We start from the raw sequence: 19,668 nt of genomic DNA on the forward strand, positions 1-19,668 counted from the left end.
ATAAAAGACCTGACAAATTTCAGTTGGTGGATAATGAATCTATAATATATGAAAGTTTAATTGTAATCATTACATTATGGTAAATAATGAAATTTAACACTATATGCTAATTTTTTGAGAAGGACCTGTATGTAGCTGAGCCGATCGAGTTGTGCCAGCTTCTAGTCTCCCATGGAGGCTATTCAAGCATAGCAAAAGTAAAAAAAAAAAAAATGTTTAAAAAAAAAATCTAAAAGTTTAAGTCACTCCCCCCCCTTTCGCCCCATTCAAAATAAAACAATAAAAATAAAATCAAATATACACATTTGGTATCGCCGCGTTCAGAATCGCTGATCTATCAATAAGAAAAAAAAAAAAGTATTAACCTGATCACTAAGCGGCATAGCGAGGAAAAAAAATTAGAAACCAAATTACGTTTTTTATGCAATAACGGGCGATCAAAAGAACGTGTCTGCACCAAAATGGTATCTTTAAAAACGTCAGTTCGGCATGCAAAAAATAAGCTCTCACCCGACCGAAGATCACGAAAAATGGAGATGCTACGGGTATCGGAAAATGGCGCAATTTTTTTTTTTTTTTTTTTAGCAAAGTTTGGAATTTTTTTTTTTTTTTTTACCACTCAGTTTTAGCATTTGGTGAACCTAGCAAAAAAGCCAAGCAAAAAACACACATGGGATTGCACTTTTTCTCTTTCCCCCATGATGGCACCACGGAGAGAGGGGTCCGCCCCCAGGGACAGGACACCTACAGGTGAAAAAGGGCGTACCTCTCACCCACATCAGTTGGTTTCCTGTCCCTGACGGGGAACCTACAGCACGTAACTGAAGATCCTTCGTGGGATACCAGGGGCTGATCCAGTCGGTTCCTGACACGGGGCGCCCTGTCACGGCTGGGTCAAGCGGTTTTTCTCTCCCCCCTTTTCCCCTTCCCTGAAGCACCACCGCTGGGGTCGGCGGACCTTAAGGGTGAGTGAGAAGGGTGAGGCAGTGAAGAGGATCAAGTCTGCCTTTCCCAGGAAAAAAAAAAGGGAGGAGGAGGTGGCGGCGGTCACCGACATAGCCTCCGTACCGCTGCACAGTGGTGCATGGGGGTAGCGGCGGCTACCATTCCATGGGGTCCCAGGCACAGAAGAGCCGGTATCTGGAGCACTGGACATGTGGGACCGCTGAAATGCCGGCGCCATTGCCGCCGGGGGCTCAGAGCAGATGTGTGGGCAGGCAGAACGCTGAGAGACGCGCGCGCATCCTCGCTTATATCTTCCCCTATGTGATCGAGCTGTGCGCATGCGCAGATCACCACTTCCGCCGGCAGCGCAAGGCATAAAGGGGGCGCTTCCAGGCGGGAAAACATGGTCAATTCAAACCTCCTTTGCACTAATCACAGTGCAGAGGCCACTATGAGCGACCAGGAGCAGCAAGATGCGCAGGAGATTATACAGTTATCTCCTGAGCAAGCGCAGGTACAGCGGCACCAGCGCAAGGGAAACACTTCCTCTCAACAGCGCAGCAGCAGTGGACGCTCAGGGTCACAACGCAGCCGAGTTTCTGCGAAAACCACGCGACCGGTGACGAATCCAACGGTGGATATAGTCCCCAGGCCCGAGACGGTATCTCTTATCCACAGGAGGGTGAGTGATCTACGTGAAAGTGCTGTGTTTAATACGGAGTTAAGGTACCTTCACACATAACGATATCGTTAACGATATCGTTGCTTTTTGTGACGTAGCAACGATATCGTTAAGGATATCGTTATGTGTGACGTCACCGCTCTGCTTTCCGGCTGACCGACGCTCACAGCCAGTACAGGAGGAGTGCAGAGAAGCAGAGCGCCGGGGACAGACAGCGTTAGGTAAGTATGTAGTGTTTTTTTTTTTTTTTACTTTTACGCTGGTAACCAGGGTAAACATCGGGTTACTAAGCGCGTCCCTGCGCTTAGTTACCCGATGTTTACCCGGGGACTTCGGGATCGTTGGTCGCTGGAGAGCTGTCTGTGTGACAGCTCTCCAGTGACCAAACAGCGACGCTGCAGCGATCCGGATCGTTGTCGGTATCGCTGCAGCGTCGCTTAATGTGAAGGGCTCCTTACTTTTTCTTCTAGGGAAGAAAATGTGTAGACAAATCAAAGCACAGAGTATGTGCTATATGCTCAGATGAGCTACCTTCCTCATGGGAGAAAAAGCTATGCATCACTTGTATAGAGAAAACAATTCAAGAGGAATCCCCGGTGTTTGCCTCAGACCTAAAGTCACTAATAAAGAGCCAGGTTGAGAGTGCCCTCAAAGGCATTAAGACCTCAAAGAAAAAATGCAAATCAAGTCATAGGTCCCCTGAATCCAGTGTGGACGAGTCAGAAAGCGAAATCTCTGATTCTAGTGATTCATCAGCCTCCGAGACCTCTTCGCTATCTTCAGAAGGGGGACGCAGTTGCTTCCCTATCGAAGAGACAGACGCTCTTGTAAAAGCCGTCAGGACAACAATGGGTCTAGTATATGAACGCCCTAAAGAAAACAGCGCAGGATATAATGTTCAGTGGTTTGGAACAAAAAAGAGCATTCTCAATAAATGAAAAAATTCACTCTCTAATTAAGAGAGAATGGAAGAAACCAGACAAAAAAGTTCTCTTAACTCCCAAGAGAAAATACCCTTTTGATGACCCAGCCTGCTCATCTTGGAGTAAGGCACCAAAATTGGATGTGACCATAGCAAAGGCCTCTAAAAAATTCTCCCTTCCCTTCGAGGACATGGGTACCTTAAAAGACCCAATGGACAAAAAAGCTGAGACTTTCTTGAAAAGCTCCTGGGAAGCGGCAGGGAGTGGACTAAAACCGGCCATCGCGGCCACTTGTACGGCCCGCGCCTCAATGGTATGGCTCGAGCACTTAGATTCCCAATTAAAGAAAAAAGTCTCAAGAGAGACAATTCAAAAGTCAGTGTTTGTGATGAAAGGTGCGGCAGCCTTTTTGGCTGACGCATCGGTAGATTCGGCTAGATTAGTGGCTAGGTCAGGCTCCTTCTCAAACGCCGCGAGACGTGCCTTGTGGCTAAAATGCTGGCCAGGGGATTTGCAAACCAAACTATGCTCAATACCTTGTGAAGGCAAATTTTTATTTGGGTCAACATTAGACGATATCCTTGACAAAGCCGGAGATAAGAAAAAATCTTTTCCCAGGTTCCCCAATCAGTCTTACAGGCGTCCCTTTCGGAACAGAAAGTTCATGCGGAGGAGACCCCCGAAAGGGAACAGAGATGGATGGGAAGACAAAAGGAATAAGAACAGAGGCTTTATGTTCAACAAACCCCCCCCCCTTCACGACAATAAGAGATCACAATGAAGGTATTCCCCGGGCCGGAGGGAGACTAGCCTGTTTTCTTCCAGCCTGGGAAAAAATTTCAGTGCCTGGATGTTAAACATAATACGAGAAGGTCTCAAACTGAAATTCCGCACTCCTCCCGGCAATTCCTTCATGCTAACACCTCAGAGACAATCACACGAACAGTCAGCTCTCCAGGAAGAAATTTTGAACTTAATTCAGAAGGAAGTGCTATAAGAAGTCCCATACCAGGAAAAAGGCATGGGCTTCTACTCTCCCCTCTTCCTTCGCAGGAAACCGGATGGATCATACAGGGCGATCATAAATCTCAAAAGATTAACCCCTTAGTGACCGAGCCAAATTTTTGAAATCTGACCAGTGTCACTTTATGTGGTAATAACTCTGCAACACTTCAACAAATCCCAGTGATTTTGAGATTGTTTTTTCGTGACACATTATACTTTATGATAATGGTAAATTTTGTTCAACATTTTTTGTGTTTATTTTTAAAAAATATCAAAAATTTGAGAAAAATGTTAAAAAATTAGCAATTTTCTACATTTGAATGATTATCCCTTTAATCCAGATAGTCATACCACAGGAAAAGATTAATAAATAACATGTCCCACATGTCTGCTTTACATCAGCACCATTTGTAAAATGTTATTTTATTTTTTTAGCATTTTAGGAGGTTTAAAAATGTAGCAGCAATTTTTCATTTTTTCAAAGAAATTTACAAAATTTATTTTTTTGTGGACTTATCCATGTTTGAAGTGACTTTAGGGGTCCCATATATTGGGAAACCCACAAACATGATACCATTTTAAAAACAGCACCCCTAAACATATTGAAAACTGCTGTCAGGTAGTTTATTAACCCTTCAGGTGCTTTACAGGCATTAATGCAAAGTGGCATGACAGAAATGAAAATGTGTATTTTTACCACCTAAATGCCTCTAACTTCTGAACAGGTTACAACAGCCGTCAGACTTTAAGGCCACTATTTGGTCATGAATTGCCATGGCAAACATCAGGACAACAAAATCATGATCTGAGGGCACCAATTGTGACAAAGAAGAAGCCCCCACACTCTGTTAACCATTTATAATGATGTAGCCACTATTGACAGCAGCATCTAAGGGGTTAAACAGATTTAGATGGTGCAAATACTGATCGTGGCTGGTACAGCAAGTTGTCAGCTATAGTGTACAACCGACAGATGCTGGATTGTCATCTGTATGGGGAGGCTATTCTCTTATATCTCAGGTCAGTTAAAAGACGTATTGGCGGTCATTAAGGGGTTAAACAGTTTCCTCGAGATTCAACATTTCAAAATGGAGACAATAAAATCTTGCGTAAAAATGCTCTTTCCCTTGTGTTTCATGACTGTTCTAGATTTACGAGACGCATATTGCCATGTGCCTATCCACAGGGATCATCAAAAATATCTGACTGGCAGTAAATATCCAGGAGGAAGTGAAACACTACCAATTCAGGGCTCTCCCCTTCGGGTTAGCCATCGCACCTCGGGTGTTCACGAAAATAATGTCAGAAGTAATGGCCCACATACGGGAACAGAATGTCCTAATAGTTCCCTATCTGGACGATCTCCTGGTGGTAGGGACCTCATCCCAACATTGCAAACAGTTGGATTTGGTCATGGCTTCACTGTCCAGTCTAGGTTGGCTACTAAACATACCCAAATCCAGAATAGTACCAACCCAGGTACAGGAGTACTTGGGGATAGTCCTAGACTCGATCACGCAGAAATGCTATCTTCCTCAGGGTAAGATCCAAAAAATGACACAGGCAGTGTTACAGATGACAATGTTTCCAGTCACTTCTCTAAGAAAAGCGATGTCCCTGCTGGGATCCATGACAGCCTGTATCCCGGCTGTGCAGTGGGCACAATGTCATACCCGGGACCTGCAATGGGAAACTTTAGATTCAAGCATATCCCTGCGCGGAAATTTAGTCGTCAAGCACAATACACTCTCTACTATGGTGGGCAGACCCAGTGAATTTAACCAAGGGGGTTCCCTGGGCACAGCCGACGGAAAAAATCCTAACGACGGATGCAAGCCTCTGGGGGTGGGGAGCACACATAGACGATCAAGTGGCACAGGGGAATTGGAGCAAAAATCAAGAGCTAGTCTCTTCAAACATGAAAGAACTGTTAGCGGTAAAATTGGCCCTAACGCACTTTCTAAAACTCATTTACTCCCATCACGTAAAAATCTTTTCGGACAACCAGGTAGTGGTAGCATACCTAAACCACCAAGGGGGCACCAGGTGTCGAGCATTAATGGAGGTAACCCAATCCATCTTCCACATAGCAGAACACAATCTGAAGTCCTTGACAGCTCTCCACATAAAAGGCTCAGAAAACCAAACTGCAGATTTCTTGAGCAGGACATGCTTAAAACAGGGGGAGTGGGAGCTAAAACAATCGGTATTCAACCAGATCGTAAAACTTTGGGGGCAGCCAGAAATAGATCTGTTTGCGAACAGTCAAAACCAGAAAGTAAAAACATTCTGCTCAATCGATCCCCGGGGGGGCCCAGTAGCTCTAGACGCCTTTACAATTCCCTGGAAGTATCGTCTCACCTACGCGTTCTCTCCGATATCCCTCATTCCCTTAGTGCTGAGGAAAATTCGGGAGGACGGAGCAACAGTGATAGTAATAGCTCCATTCTGGCCCCACAGAATATGGTTTTCTTGGCTAAGAAAAATGTCCATATCAAACCCTTGGGTTCTACCAGACACTCCGAAACTTTTATCCCAGGGACCGGTGTTTCATCCCAATGTAAAGAATCTACACATGACAGCTTGGCTTTTGAAAGGAAGCTACTAAGCGATAAAGGCTTTTCCCCCAATCTAGTATCCACTCTATTACAGAGTAGGAAACTCGTAACCACCAAAATATATGGGAAAGTGTGGAAAAAATTTGTCAGTATCCGGCGCAGACCCATCCGGGGAAACCCCAATAGAGAAAATCCTTGAGTTCCTGCAGAAGGGACAGGAAAAAGATCTAGCTACAAGCACTCTAAAGGTTCAGGTAGCAGCCTTGGGAGCTTTGTACAACCATGATCTAGCCAGAAATCGCTGGATCATGAGATTCATTAGAGCCTTAAGTAGGTCCAGGCCTATTCCTCTCCATACTACTCCTCCATGGGATCTAAACTTTGTCCTAAATGCTCTAACCAAACCTCCCTTTTGAGCCCCTGGCAGACGCTCCTTTAAAAATTTTATCTCTAAAAACCACGCTCCTGGTAGCTCTAACCTCGGCCCGCCGCATTAGCAACATACAAGCGTTATCTCCATGCCCACCCTTTACTCAGATACTCGAAGACAGAGTCATTCTTAAAACTGACCCGGCTTACCTCCGTAAAATCGCGTCACAATTTCATAGAACTCAAGAGATCTCTTTGCCCTCCTTTTGTCCCAGCCCCAAAAATGAGGGGGAAAAAACATTGCATACCCTAGACGTAAAAAGGTGTGTCTGGTCCAGTATCTATCAGCCACTAGGGAGTGCAGGATGGATAGGGCTCTGTTTGTCTGCTTCCAGGGTCCACGGAAGGGACAGAAAGCATTGAAAGCCACGTTAGCGAGATGGATAAGAGACGCCATCGCCCTATCCTACTCATCCTGTGGGACAGCCATCCCGGAGAAATATAAAAGCCCATTCAACCAGAGCAGTGGCATCATCCTGGGCGGAGAGAGCTGGCGCTTCAATACAACAGATATATAGAGCTGCCACTTGGTCTTCCCAGTCTACATTTTTTCAAACATTACTGTGTAGACTTGACCTCCTCTGATCTCACCTTTGGGCGAAGGGTTCTAGAGGCAGTGATCCCTCCCTAAGAGTTACAATCTATGCAAATCTCTCCGTGGTGTCATCATGGGGATAGAGAAAATGGTAGTTACTTACCGATAACGGTATTTCTCTGATCCCATGATGGCACCCGTATATTCCCTCCCTTTTCACACACAGGTGTGCACATTATAATGTATTAGCGTTAGCTTTAGTCACGGTGCCTCTGTTAAGTTAATCTGGTTAAGTTTAATTTGTGCAAATATTGAGTTGCAGCTGAAGTTCTGTATAAGGCTCTGTAAACCAGCTGTTGTGGGAGAGAGGTACGCCCTTTTTCACCTGTAGGTTTCCTGTCCCTGGGGGCGGACCCCTCTCTCCGTGGTGCCATCATGGGATCAGAGAAATACCGTTATCAGTAAGTAACTACGATTTTTTGCAATTTCACCGCGCTTGGAATTTTTTTCCCATTTTCTAGTACACGTCATGGTAAAACCAATGATGTCGTTCAAAAGTACAACTAGTCTCGCAAAAACATAAGCCCTCACATGGCCATATTGACAGAAAAATGAAAAAGTTATGGCTCTGGGAAGTAGCGGAGTGAAAAACGAATACGGAAAAGCGGAAAATCCCAAGGTCATGAAGGGGTAATCAGGTTTTTGTGTCACATGTATGTAAAAAAGAAATTGCCAAAAACTGTTTGTTTTTTTTTCCCCAGTATTGCAATTCTTTCATTTTGCATAGTCAACTGAGACTTTTTTTTTTTTAGACTCTTATTTCCTGTCCTTTTAGGAAGAGTTTACAGTAGTTTTGTTATCAGTAGAGGAATAATTTCAATGACAGGTAGGCCGTGTATACATAGCCAATAACAAAAGATCCACCAATCACAATAGGAGCTCACAGCTGACCCTGCTCCCCCTCCCTTCACGGTGGCCTTTGCACATGCTCATTAGATACCTCCATACAAAAGATATGATCTGGATCCAACCATTGTGCCTTGTACATGTGGTGTTTCCTGAAACAGGAAATATAGATCTAAAAAAGCCCCATTGGCCAGTGTGAATATTTGAAGAGCTCTGTTTTTAATAGAACTTGTGATATGTATAAAAAAAATTTTTTAAAAAAATACACGTATATTAAACACTGAAATCTGATTTTAACCCCTTTCTGTCATTAGACGTACTATTCCGTCCATGTGGGGTGGGCCCTACTTCCCATGGACTGAATATTACGTCATAGGCGATCGGCCACGCTCTAGGGGGGAGCGTGGCCGATCACTACTGGGTGTCGGTGCCGGATGTCAGCTGTAATAATCAGCTATGTGCCAGGAGCGGTCACAGACCGCTCCTGGCACATTAAACCCCGACACACTGCGATCAAAGATGATTGCAGCGTTATGGCGGCATAGGCAAGCATCGTGCTGGGAGGGGGCTCCCTGCGTGCTTCCCTGAGACCGTCGAAGCAACACGATGTGATCGTGTTGCTCCGAGGGTCTCCTACTTCCTCCTCCCTGCAGGTCCCGGATTCAAAATGGCCTTGGGGGGCCTTCCGGGTCCTGGAGGGAGGTGGCGAGCAGGCGCCGGCAAGCCTCCTTCAGTGCCTGTGTGATCTGACACAGTGCACTGCAAAGTGTCAGATCAGCGATCTGTCACTGTAACATGATGTCCCCCAACCCCCCCCCCCCCCCCGGAGCAATGCCCTAAAGTAAGAAAAAATATTTACATGTGTAAAAAAAAAAAAAAAAAAAAAAATCCTAAATAAAGGAAAATATATAGAACTAAAAAAAAAATATAAAAGTACACATATTTAGTATCACTGTGTCGGTAACGACCCGACCTATAAAACTGTCCCCTAGTTAACTAGAGGCAAAAAACAACGCTTTATTATCATACCGCCAAACAAAAAGTGGAGTAACACGCAATCAAAATGATGACTATGAATAACCATGCTACCGCTGAAAACGTCATCTTGTCCCGCAAAAAACGAGCCACCATACAGCATCAACGAAAAAATACCAAAAGTTATAGTTGTCAGAATAAAGCGATGCAAAAATTATTTTTTATATAAAATAGATTTTATCGTATAAAAGCGCCAAAATATTAAAAAATGATGTAAATGAGGTATCGCTGTAATTGTACTGACCCGAAGAATAAAACTGCTTTATCAATTTTATCAAACGTGGAACGGTATAAACGCCCGCCCAAAAAGAAATTCACGAATCGCTGGTTTTTGTTCATTCTGCCTCACAAAAATCGGAATAAAAAACGATCAAAAAATGTCATGTGCCCGAAAATGTTAAATAAAAACGTCTACTCGTCCCGCAAAAAACAAGACCTCACATGACTCTGTGGACTCAAATATGGAAAAATTATAGCTCTCAAAATGTGGAGACGCAAAAACTATTTTTTGCAATAAAAAGCGTCTTTCAGTGTGTGACGGCTGCCAATCATAAAAATCCACTAAAAACTCCGCTATAAAAGTAAATCAAACCCCCCTTCATCACCCCTTAGTTAGGGAAAAATAATAAAATTTAAAAAATTTATTTCCATTTTCCCGTTCGGGTTAGTGCTAGGGTTAGGGTTGGGGCTTGGATTACATTTACGGTTGTGATTAGGGTTAGGGGTGTGGTTAGGGTTATGGTTGGGATTAGGGTTAGGGGCATGTTCGGGTTAGGGGTGTGGTTAGGATTATGGTTAGGGGTGTGTTTGGGTTAGGGTTTCAGTTATAATTAAGGGGTTTCCACTGTTCAGGCACATCAGGGGCTCTCCAAATGCGACATGGCATCCGATCTCAATCCCAGCCAATTCTGCGTTGAAAAAGTAAAACAGTGCTCCTTCCCTTCCGAGCTCTCCCGTGCGCCAAAACAGGGGTTTACCCCCACATATGGGGTATCGGCGTACTCAGGACAAATTGCACAACAACCTTTGGGGTCAAATTTCTTCTCTTAACCTTGGGAAAATACAATACAGGGGGCGGAAATATCATTTATGTGAAAAAATATGATTTTTTTTATTTTTACAGCTCTACATTATCAACTTCTGTGAAGCACTTGGTGGGTCAAAGTGCTCACCACACATCTAGATAAGTTCCTTTTTGGGGGTCTACTTTCCAAAATGGTGTCACTTGTGGGGGGTTTCAATGTTTAGGCACATCAGGGGCTCTCCAAACGTGACATGGCGTCCCATCTCAATTCCAGTCAATTTTGCATTGGAAAGTCAAACGGCGCTCCTTCCCTTCCGAGCTCTGCCATGCGCCCAGTGGTTTACCCCCACATGTGGGGTATCAGTGTACTCAGGACAAATTGTACAACAACTTTTGGGGTCCAATTTCTCCTGTTACTGTTGGTAAAATAAAACAAATTGGAGCTAAATTAAAAAAAAATTTAAATAAAAATGAACATTTAAACTTTTTTTTCACAAACATTCCAAAAATTCCTGTGAAACACCTGAAGAGTTAATAAACTTCTTGAATGTGGTTTTAAGCACCTTGAGGGGTGCAGTTTTTAAAATGTGTCTCACTTGGGTATTTTCTATCATATAGACCTCTCAGTGACTTCAAATGTGATGTGGTCCCTAAAAAAAAAAAATGGTGTTGTAATAATGAGAAATTGCTGGTCAACTTTTAACCCTTAGACCTCGTAACAAAAAAAAATTTTGGCTCCAAAATTGTGCTGATGTAAAGTAGACATGTGGGAAATGTTACTTATTAACTATTTTGTGTGACATATCTCTGTGATTTAAGGGCATACAAATTCAAAGTTGGAAAATTGCAAAATTTTCATAATTTTTGCCAACTTTGTTTTTTTTTCACAAATAACCGCAGGTCATGAGAAAACCGTGTCAAAATCACCGGGATCGTTGCAGCGTTCCAGAGTTATAACCTCATAAAGGGACAGTGGTCAGAATTGTAAAAATTGGCCCGGTCCATAACGTGCAAACCACCCTTGGGGGTAAAGGGGTTAATCAGTAGTTCTCTTTCTGATGATAGCTTTCCTTTTAATGGGTTTTCCAGGTTGATTTACAGGATTAAAAAAAAAACCTAACTTTTTTATATTTTTTTTTTTCACATGACCCCACACTTGTTCAAAGGCTGCATCTAGTATTGCAGCGTACGCCTCATTTACTTTCATGGAACTGAACGTCCACTTTCTGCCAGAACCGGAGAGAATTTGCAGGTGACTGGGGGTGGGTGGGATCTTATGCAAGTAGTGACATGCCTTAAGATTTGCAGTTATAAATGCTACATGAAGTTTCTCAACACTCTTTTCCAAAATTCCATTGCACACATTTTGGCAAACAAAACTTAAGTTTTTAAAGCGCCACTCCAAAGTTTTTTTGTTTAGTTCTGAAATGCTGCGTTAAAATTAAGGTCCCTGCACCCTACTCTTATACCATTTTTTGGTGCTGCTCCAATCCTTCTCCAATCCTGTGTCACTATCTTGTGACTGCAGCTTCTGACTGTCCGGAAGTCCAAAGCTACGTTACAAGCTGTCAGTTCATGTCTGAGCGCCTCAATGAGGATGTCATAGACAGGTATTTAGGTGTGACCTCCAGCTCGCTCCATGAAACAAGCAAGCAAGTCACAAAGTGACGGTGGCCAACAGGAGCGCCGGTGATAACAGATGAAGACGCCGAAAAGAGTGTAAGAAAGGGGACTTAGATTTGAAGGATCACTCCAGTGGTAAAATAAAAAAGCTGTGGTGCTTTAATTGATTAGAATAAAAATTCATATCTCATAATGCAGGGTCTGGATAATTACAAAACTACCGTAAGTTCGGGCACGAAATTGTGTATTGTGCTTTTAAGCAATGACCTGGATGCTAGTTGTATAGACACTTCATTGGTGGAGTATCACTTGAGCTTCTGGACACTGGTGGTCTTAAATGGAAAACTGGTAAGACTGCACCAGTCATGCCCCTGCAAAGCTTTCTTGAAAGACTGATTTTATTTAATCTTTTCATTTAGGTGCCCTGAGAAATTTCAAGAGTTTATCCAAATGTCCACATCTGCATTTGATGGACTTCTCGACCTTCTAAGACCCCTGCTTACTATGCAGCAGACTTTATTGAGAAGGTGCATCAGTCCTGAGCAGCGGCTGCTCATCACTTTACGGTACTTTGATTGTCATATTCTATGTGAATATTTGTCCATTTCTGTTACATTTCATCCATGTAACATACAGTACAGACCAAAAGTTTGGACACACCTTCTCATTTAAAGATTTTTCTGTATTTTCATGACTAAGAAAATTGTACATTCACACTGAATGCATCAAAACTATGAATTGACACATGTGGAATTATATACTTAACAAAAAAGTGTGAAACAACTGAAATTATGTCTTATATTCTAGGTTCTTCAAAGTAGCCACCTTTTGCTTTGATGACTGCTTTGTACACTCTTGGCATTCTCTTCATGAGCTTCAAGAGGTAGTCACTGGGAATGGTTTTCGCTTCACAGGTGTGCCCTGTCAGGTTTAATAAGTGGGATTTCTTGCCTTATAAATGGAGTTGGAACCATCAGTTGTCTTGTGCAGAAGTCTGGTGGATACACAGCTGATAGTCCTACTGAATAGACTGTTAGCTGCTTTTTTCTTGCCATAATACAAATTCTAAGTAAAGAAAAATGAGTGGCCATCATTACTTTAAGAAATTAAGGTCACTCAGTCCGAAAAATTGGGAAAACTTTGAAAGTGTCCCCAAGTGCAGTGGCAAAAACCATCAAGCGCTACAAAGAAACTGGCTCACATGAGGACCGCCCCAGGAAAGGAAGACCAAGAGTCACCTCTGCTTCTGAGGATAAGTTTATCCGAGTCACCAGCCTCAGAAATTGCAGGTTAACAGCAGCTCAGATTAGAGACCAGGTCAATACCACACAGAGTTCTAGTAGCAGACACATCTCTACAACAACTGTCAAGAGGAGACTTTGTGCTTCAGGCCTTCATGGTAAAATAGCTGCTAGGAAACCACTGCTAAGGACAGGCAACAAGCAGAAGATACTTGTTTGGGCTAAAGAACACAAGGAATGGACATTAGACCAGTGGAAATCTGTGCTTTGGTCTGATGAGTCCAAATTTGAGATCTTTGGTTCCAACCACCGTGTCTTTGTGCGACGCAGAAAAGGGGAACGGATGGACTCTACATGCCTGGTTCCCACCGTGAAGCATGGAGGAGGAGGTGTGATGGTGTGGGGGTGCTTTGCTGGTGACACTGTTGGGGATATACCATATAAGCCGAGATTTTTAGCCCAAAAAAATGGGCTGAAAGTGCCCCTCTCTGCTTATACTCGAGTCATGGTCGGCGGGTGAGGTGGAGCGACAACTGTCACATACTCACCTGCTCCTGGGGATCCTAATGCAGTCCCAGCATGTCCCATGGGCTTCGGCGCCGGCAGCTTCTTCCCCTGTTCAGCGGTCACTTTGTATTGCTCATTGAAGTAATGAATATGGACTCCACTCCCATAGGGGTGGAGCCGCATATTCATTCCTGTAATGAGCAGTACCAGTGACCGCTGAACAGAGGAAGGAGCTGCTGCGCCCAGAGACCTCCGTCCGGGAGAAGCTGCCAGGGACCACGCCGGGAGCAGGTGAGTATTTCATATTCACCTTTCCTCGTTTCACCGCCGCCCCGTCTTCCGCGTCCTCTGCAGTGACTGTTCAGGTCAGAGGGCGTGATGGCTTATTAGTGTGTGCGCCGCCCTCTGCCTGAACAGTCACTGCGGAGAGACGGGACTCTGAGGAGTAGCGGTCAGCGACGAGAGGTGTGTCTTTTTTTTTTTTTTTTTTTTTTTTTTTAATTGCAGCAGCATTACATGTGGCACATTGTTATATGGAGCATCTTATGGGGCCATATTCAACATTTGTGCAGCATTATGTGGGGCATATTTTAATATGGAGCATCTTATGGGGCCCATCTTAAACTGTATGGAGCATTATATGGGGCGTATTTTATATGGAGCATTATATGGGGTCCATCATGAACTGTATGGAGCATTATATGGGGCTCCTGTTTCAATATGGATATTCAAAAACACTTAACCTACTGATGTCTCAATTAATTTAACTTTTATTGATATCTATTTTTATTTTTGACATTTACCGGTAGCTGCTGCATTTTCCACCCTAGGCTTGTACTCGAGTCAATAAGTTTTCCCAGTTTTTTGTTGCAAAATTAGGGGGGTCGGTTTATACTCGGGTTACCTTTATACTCTAGTATATACGATATTCAAAATTGAAGGCATACTGAACCAGCATGGCTACCACAGCATCTTGCAGCGGCATGCTGTTCCATCCGGTTTGCGTTTAGTTGGACCATCAATTATTTTTCAACAGGACAATGACCCCAAACACACCTCCAGGCTGAGTAAGTGATGTGGTGCTACGCCAGATGACCTGGCCTCCACAGTCACCAGACCTGAACCCAATTGAGATGGTTTGGGGTGAGCTGGACCGCAGAGTGAAGGCAATAGGACCAACAAGTGCTAAACATCTCTGGGAACTCCTTCAAGATTGTTGGATGACCATTCCCGGTGACTACCTCTTGAAGCTCATAAAGACCATGCCAAGAGTGTGTAAAGCAGCCATCAAAGCAAAAGGTGGCTACTTTGAAGAACCTAGAATATAAGACATAATTTCAGCTGTTTTACACTTTTTGTTAAGTATATAATTCCACATGTGTTAATTCATAGTTTTGATGCCTTCAGTGTGAATGTACAATTTTCATAGTCATGAAAATACAGAAAAATATTTAAATGAGATGTCCAAACTTTTGGTCTGTACTGTATATTCTGTATTTTTCAGATTATAAGATGCACCGGACCATAAGATGCACCTAGGTTTTAGAGGAGCAAATTAGGGGGGAAAAACTGAAGCAAAAAATGTGGTCAATTCTTTACATAATATCCCCTATCCTGGAATATATTTGGTCCCCTCATCTCCTTCCTGATTCACATCGCCCCCTCATCCCTATGCTGGTAGGCATGGCCCTCATCCCCATCCTGGCATGCATGACCTCCTCATCCCTACCCTGGTATGCATATCCCCCTTATCTCTAGCCTGGTATGCATGGCCCCCTCATCCCTATACTCATATGCATGACCTCCTCATCCCTATCCTGGTATGCACGTCCCCCTTATCTCTAGCCTGGTTAGGCATGGTCGCCCTGGTCCCCATCCTGGCAGGAGTGGTCGCCCTGGTCCCCATCCTGGCAGGAGTGGTCGCCCTGGTCCCCATCCTGGCAGGAGTGGTCGCCCTGGTCCCCATCCTGGCAGGAGTGGTCGCCCTGGTCCCCATCCTGGCAGGAGTGGTCGCCCTGGTCCCCATCCTGGCAGGAGTGGTCGCCCTGGTCCCCATCCTGGCAGGAGTGGTCGCCCTGGTCCCCATCCTGGCAGGAGTGGTCGCCCTGGTCCCCATCCTGGCAGGAGTGGTCGCCCTGGTCCCCATCCTGGCAGGAGTGGTCGCCCTGGTCCCCATCCTGGCAGGAGTGGTCGCCCTGGTCCCCATCCTGGCAGGAGTGGTCGCCCTGGTCCCCATCCTGGTATGATTGGCCCCTATTTTGGTATGCATGGCCTCATCCGAAAACATTAAAAAAAAAAAAATCCATTACACTTACCTTCCCAACAATCTCCCTCGCAGCAACTTGTTCCGGTGCCAGCAGCTGCTTTATGCTTGTGGGCAGCGCATGGCAGGGATGTCATGCGCTGCTTGCATGCTGAAGGACAACTGCCAGAATACTCAACGCTCCCCAAGCCGGGGCTATGTGCATGGAGGGCAGTGAGCATTCATTGCGCACTCTTTAGTAGCACGCAGTGTCAGATGCTGGCTGCCGGCGGTTACATGTGCTGCTACTTAAGAGAAATTTATATTCACCGCATTTCACTCGCATGGGCATGGAATGCAGTGAATATTAATTTCTCTTTAGCAGCGGGCACAGGAGTTAGCTGCAGCAGCCGGCTCCTGCTTTTTGTGAACCGTTGCCGTGCCGCTCCCCACCACAGCCAGAGATGGTACATCCGGACAATAAGACGCCCCCGATTTTCCTTCTCGTTTTTGGAGGAAAAATGTCTGAGTCCGAAAAATACGCTAGGTGGAGGGATGGAAGATGTAAAAGTGAAAAGGAGCCATGACTGTGTGGATGGCTTACATCAACTGGCAACTCTGACCGAAAGATGCATTTTTAATATTAAGTTATAGATTCTCAAAACTTAATAATTCTGAGGATACATGTACAGAAATAGCACCGAAGATATTTGTTATTGTTCTAACTTCTCGAAGAGACCGTTTTAATGAAATACAGCGGAGGTCCCAACTTTTCTGACCTATAGAGCCACATTCAGCTCCTGTGCCACTCACCGTAGTGACACGCAGAGCCCCTATTACCGGTATAATGACAGTCCAAACTTTTCCGCTGTAATCACACCAAGGCAGTATGCCAAGCTCCAGGGTTTCCTATATCTACTCCTATTCTGATCTGCTCTTCTGTGGAGGACTACACACAAATCACCATCTAGAGATCTACTCTTAATAGCGGTTTTCTACACCTGGTAATAATGCACCACGTTGGCAGAAGGTCATGAGCCACACATCATGGGCCCGCGAGCCACATGTTGCTCTCAATCTACAGGTTTGGGTTCCCTGACATTCTACTATATAATTGTCTAATTCTGTTTGTCTGTAACGGAAATCCCGCATCGCTGATTGGTCGCGCCAGCTGCCCCGCGACCAATCAGCGACAGGCGCAGTTCTGTCAGTCACAGTGCCACGTAGTTCAGTCACGTTTACTAAATAAGTTCTGTCAGTCACAGTGCCAAGCACAAATATATTAGTGTCGATGTACTTCTTTCGTCCGATGATTTATTTAAATACAGTTAGATATTAATGAAATGGTTTATATATTTTGATGATCTGTTTAATAATTTTGTTCAGTTGTATTAAGTTCTATGAGCAATAAAATTTAATAATGTATATATTTTACCCGGAAAATCCTGCGTATTCATTGCATTATTCTTAAATCTTCGTAAATAAACTACATACATATTCTAGAATACCCGATGCGTTAGAATCGGGCCACCATCTAGTATATGGTATATCAGTTTGTAGTCTGCAATGATAACATAAAAATCATAATTGTCAGATGGGTGGAGGTAGTTTACAAATGGTCACCGTAGCTGAGCTCCACATAGTAATGTATTAGTAAGTGACTTGTTCTGCTCTGTGCACACTTCTGAAAATTATAAAGCCATGGTCCCATGTGAGAAAATGCTTCATGCAATTGCAGACTCCTCTGATTATTGCATTGTTTTGCTCCCCATAGAAGCCTATAGGAGAAATAGTGGATATAAGTTTTTAAGACTCATCCATTTTGCATGAACTGCTCAAAGCAGAAGTTAAAAAAATGCAGTGTCCAACTCCTTTAACTTTTTATGATAAGTGATAGTTTTTCTCTATATAATGTGGGAAGTTTGGTTACCCATCGAAAGGTGTGGTGAAACGGGCTGCCAGTACAGTGAAATAACAAATTGTTCACTACTCGCCTGCTATCTTCCCAGGGATTCATCGTAGACCCTCCTGTAGTGCTCAGTCTCTAGTAACCTATCTGAAATCTGTGGCATACTGGTGTACAGTCCCTATGGACCTCATTGGCATCACTATTTTGACATGCCTGATAATACAACCATGTACACAGGACATAAGTCCTGGTCCTTTTCTCCTGCAGCATTGCCATCCTTCCTTCTGCCTATATGTTCTTCAAAACCACCGGAGTGACTTGACTTTTATGTCAGCTGTTGTTAAATCCCTTTAACTGGCACTACTTTTTAACGTTCTTTGTTGTCATGTTCTTAAAATTCTACTGCTTTCTCTTGCTAGGTTCCTGTCAACTGGGGAGACGTATTCTTCACTCCATCAGCTATTCCACGTGGGAAAATCTACAATCTCTGGCATTGTTCGGACCACTTGTGAACTGATCTTTCAGAATTTGCGGACGTCTGTTATGGCTGCTCCCACCCAGGAGACATGGCTGCAGATTGCAGAAGGCTTTGAACGTGCAGTTTCCTTCCCCAACTGCATCGGGGCAGTGGATGGAATACATTTCTGTGTCCACCAGCCACCTCACTCAGGATCAAAAAGCTTCAACAATAAGAAGTTCTTTTCAGTGGTCCTGATGGCGGTGGCAGATACAAAGTACAGGTTTCTTGCAATTGATATTGGTGCCTATGATAGTTCTGGAGATGCCAGAGTGATTGAAGCGTCGCAAATTACACAAAAAATGTTGCACGATGAGATGTCTTTGCCAGCCCCAAGGCCTCTTCCGGGTACAGATCAACCAGTGCCGTTTGTTATGGTTTCAGATGAAGCTTTTAGTGTGACACCATGCCAGCTGCGACCATTCCCCAGAAAAGGACTGGACACCCGGAGAAGGGTCTTTAATTATCGCCTTAGTCGGGCACGAAGGTACACCGATTGTACCTTTGGATTATTAATAAAAAAATGGAAAATCCTTGGCTCATCCATACAGTTAGATGTGGCTACAGTTGATGCAGTTGTGAAGGCATGCTGCATTCTGCACAACTATGTACTAGAGCAAGATGGTGATGGTCTGGATGCAGAGGCCAGCATGCCTTCTCTTGGCACTGCAATCAACTGGCAGACATCTAGGCCTGATGATTCTGGCTTAGATATCAGGGATTTATTTGCTGATTATTTCATGACCCCAGAAGGATCTGTGGAATGGCAAATGGCATGTGTTAGTGGGACAGCCTAAGTGGTGATTATCCATTTTCCTTTTTGTTTGTGAACCTTTTAATGCTCCCTTTTTCTTTTGTTTTTTTTCTTCTATATTTGTTCTACAGAATCATATTTACCCGTTTGTAAGCATATAATGTGCAACTACTATGTTAAGTGTCAAAGAAAAACTCTTTAGGACCAATATGCCTGATTGTAATTCAAATGTACTTTTTTTTTTTTTTCTTAAAGGCTCTGCTCAATTTGGTTGTCCATATTTTGCCTCCTTTTTCTTATATTGTGGCCAACATGTGCCTATATATCCATATAACGGTAATACATTTCAGCTGATGCACATAGGACGGAGTAATCCTATTGCTGCATATACATTAAATGCGAGTATACGTGGGACTACAGAACAGGAGAAGATATTCTGGTTACAAGTAAGCTAAGCAGCAGTACTCAATGTCAAGCAGCAGCCGCAAAAGCAAACAAGATCTTGTGTTTAAAATAAGCTAAAATGCTGTAAACCCAACATATTGTTACCCTTTAATAAATCACTGGTGATGTCACATCTAGAATATGGAATCCAGTTTTTGGGGCCACATTTCAAAAAGGATATACAGAAACTAGTCAGTTCGACGATGAACGACTAGATTATTACATGGGATGGAAGGCCTCTCATATTAGAAGAGATTGGAAAAGTTGGGCTTGTTTAGCTTAGAAAAAAGATGTCTCAGAGGAGATCTCCTCTACTATATAATTGACTAAGGGTCACTTCCATCTGTCTGTCCTTCTGTCTGTCACGGTTATTCATTCGCTGATTGGTC

The 19,668-nt window shown here is 43.8% G+C and overlaps 1 protein-coding gene across 4 annotated transcripts in view; it reads left to right on the forward strand.

The window, feature by feature from the left end:
- LOC138637455 (uncharacterized) overlaps positions 1-19,410 on the forward strand; it is a 43,708-nt gene extending 24,298 nt beyond the window's left edge. For 3 of the 4 annotated variants that reach the window (XM_069726160.1, XM_069726159.1, XM_069726162.1), the window contains exons 4-5: positions 12,085-12,231; positions 17,984-19,410. In XM_069726160.1, coding sequence (XP_069582261.1) covers positions 12,085-12,231; positions 17,984-18,878 — 1,042 coding nt within the window. In that variant the 3' untranslated portion in view covers positions 18,879-19,410. Of the gene's footprint in view, positions 1-11,111; positions 11,295-12,084; positions 12,232-17,983 lie in introns of those variants that run through there. The other variant, XM_069726161.1, reaches the window with a different exon arrangement.
- Positions 19,411-19,668: the final 258 nt, after the last annotated feature.

This window comes from Ranitomeya imitator, chromosome 5 (genome assembly GCF_032444005.1).
Source record: "Ranitomeya imitator isolate aRanImi1 chromosome 5, aRanImi1.pri, whole genome shotgun sequence".
NCBI classification, from domain to species: domain Eukaryota; kingdom Metazoa; phylum Chordata; class Amphibia; order Anura; family Dendrobatidae; genus Ranitomeya; species Ranitomeya imitator.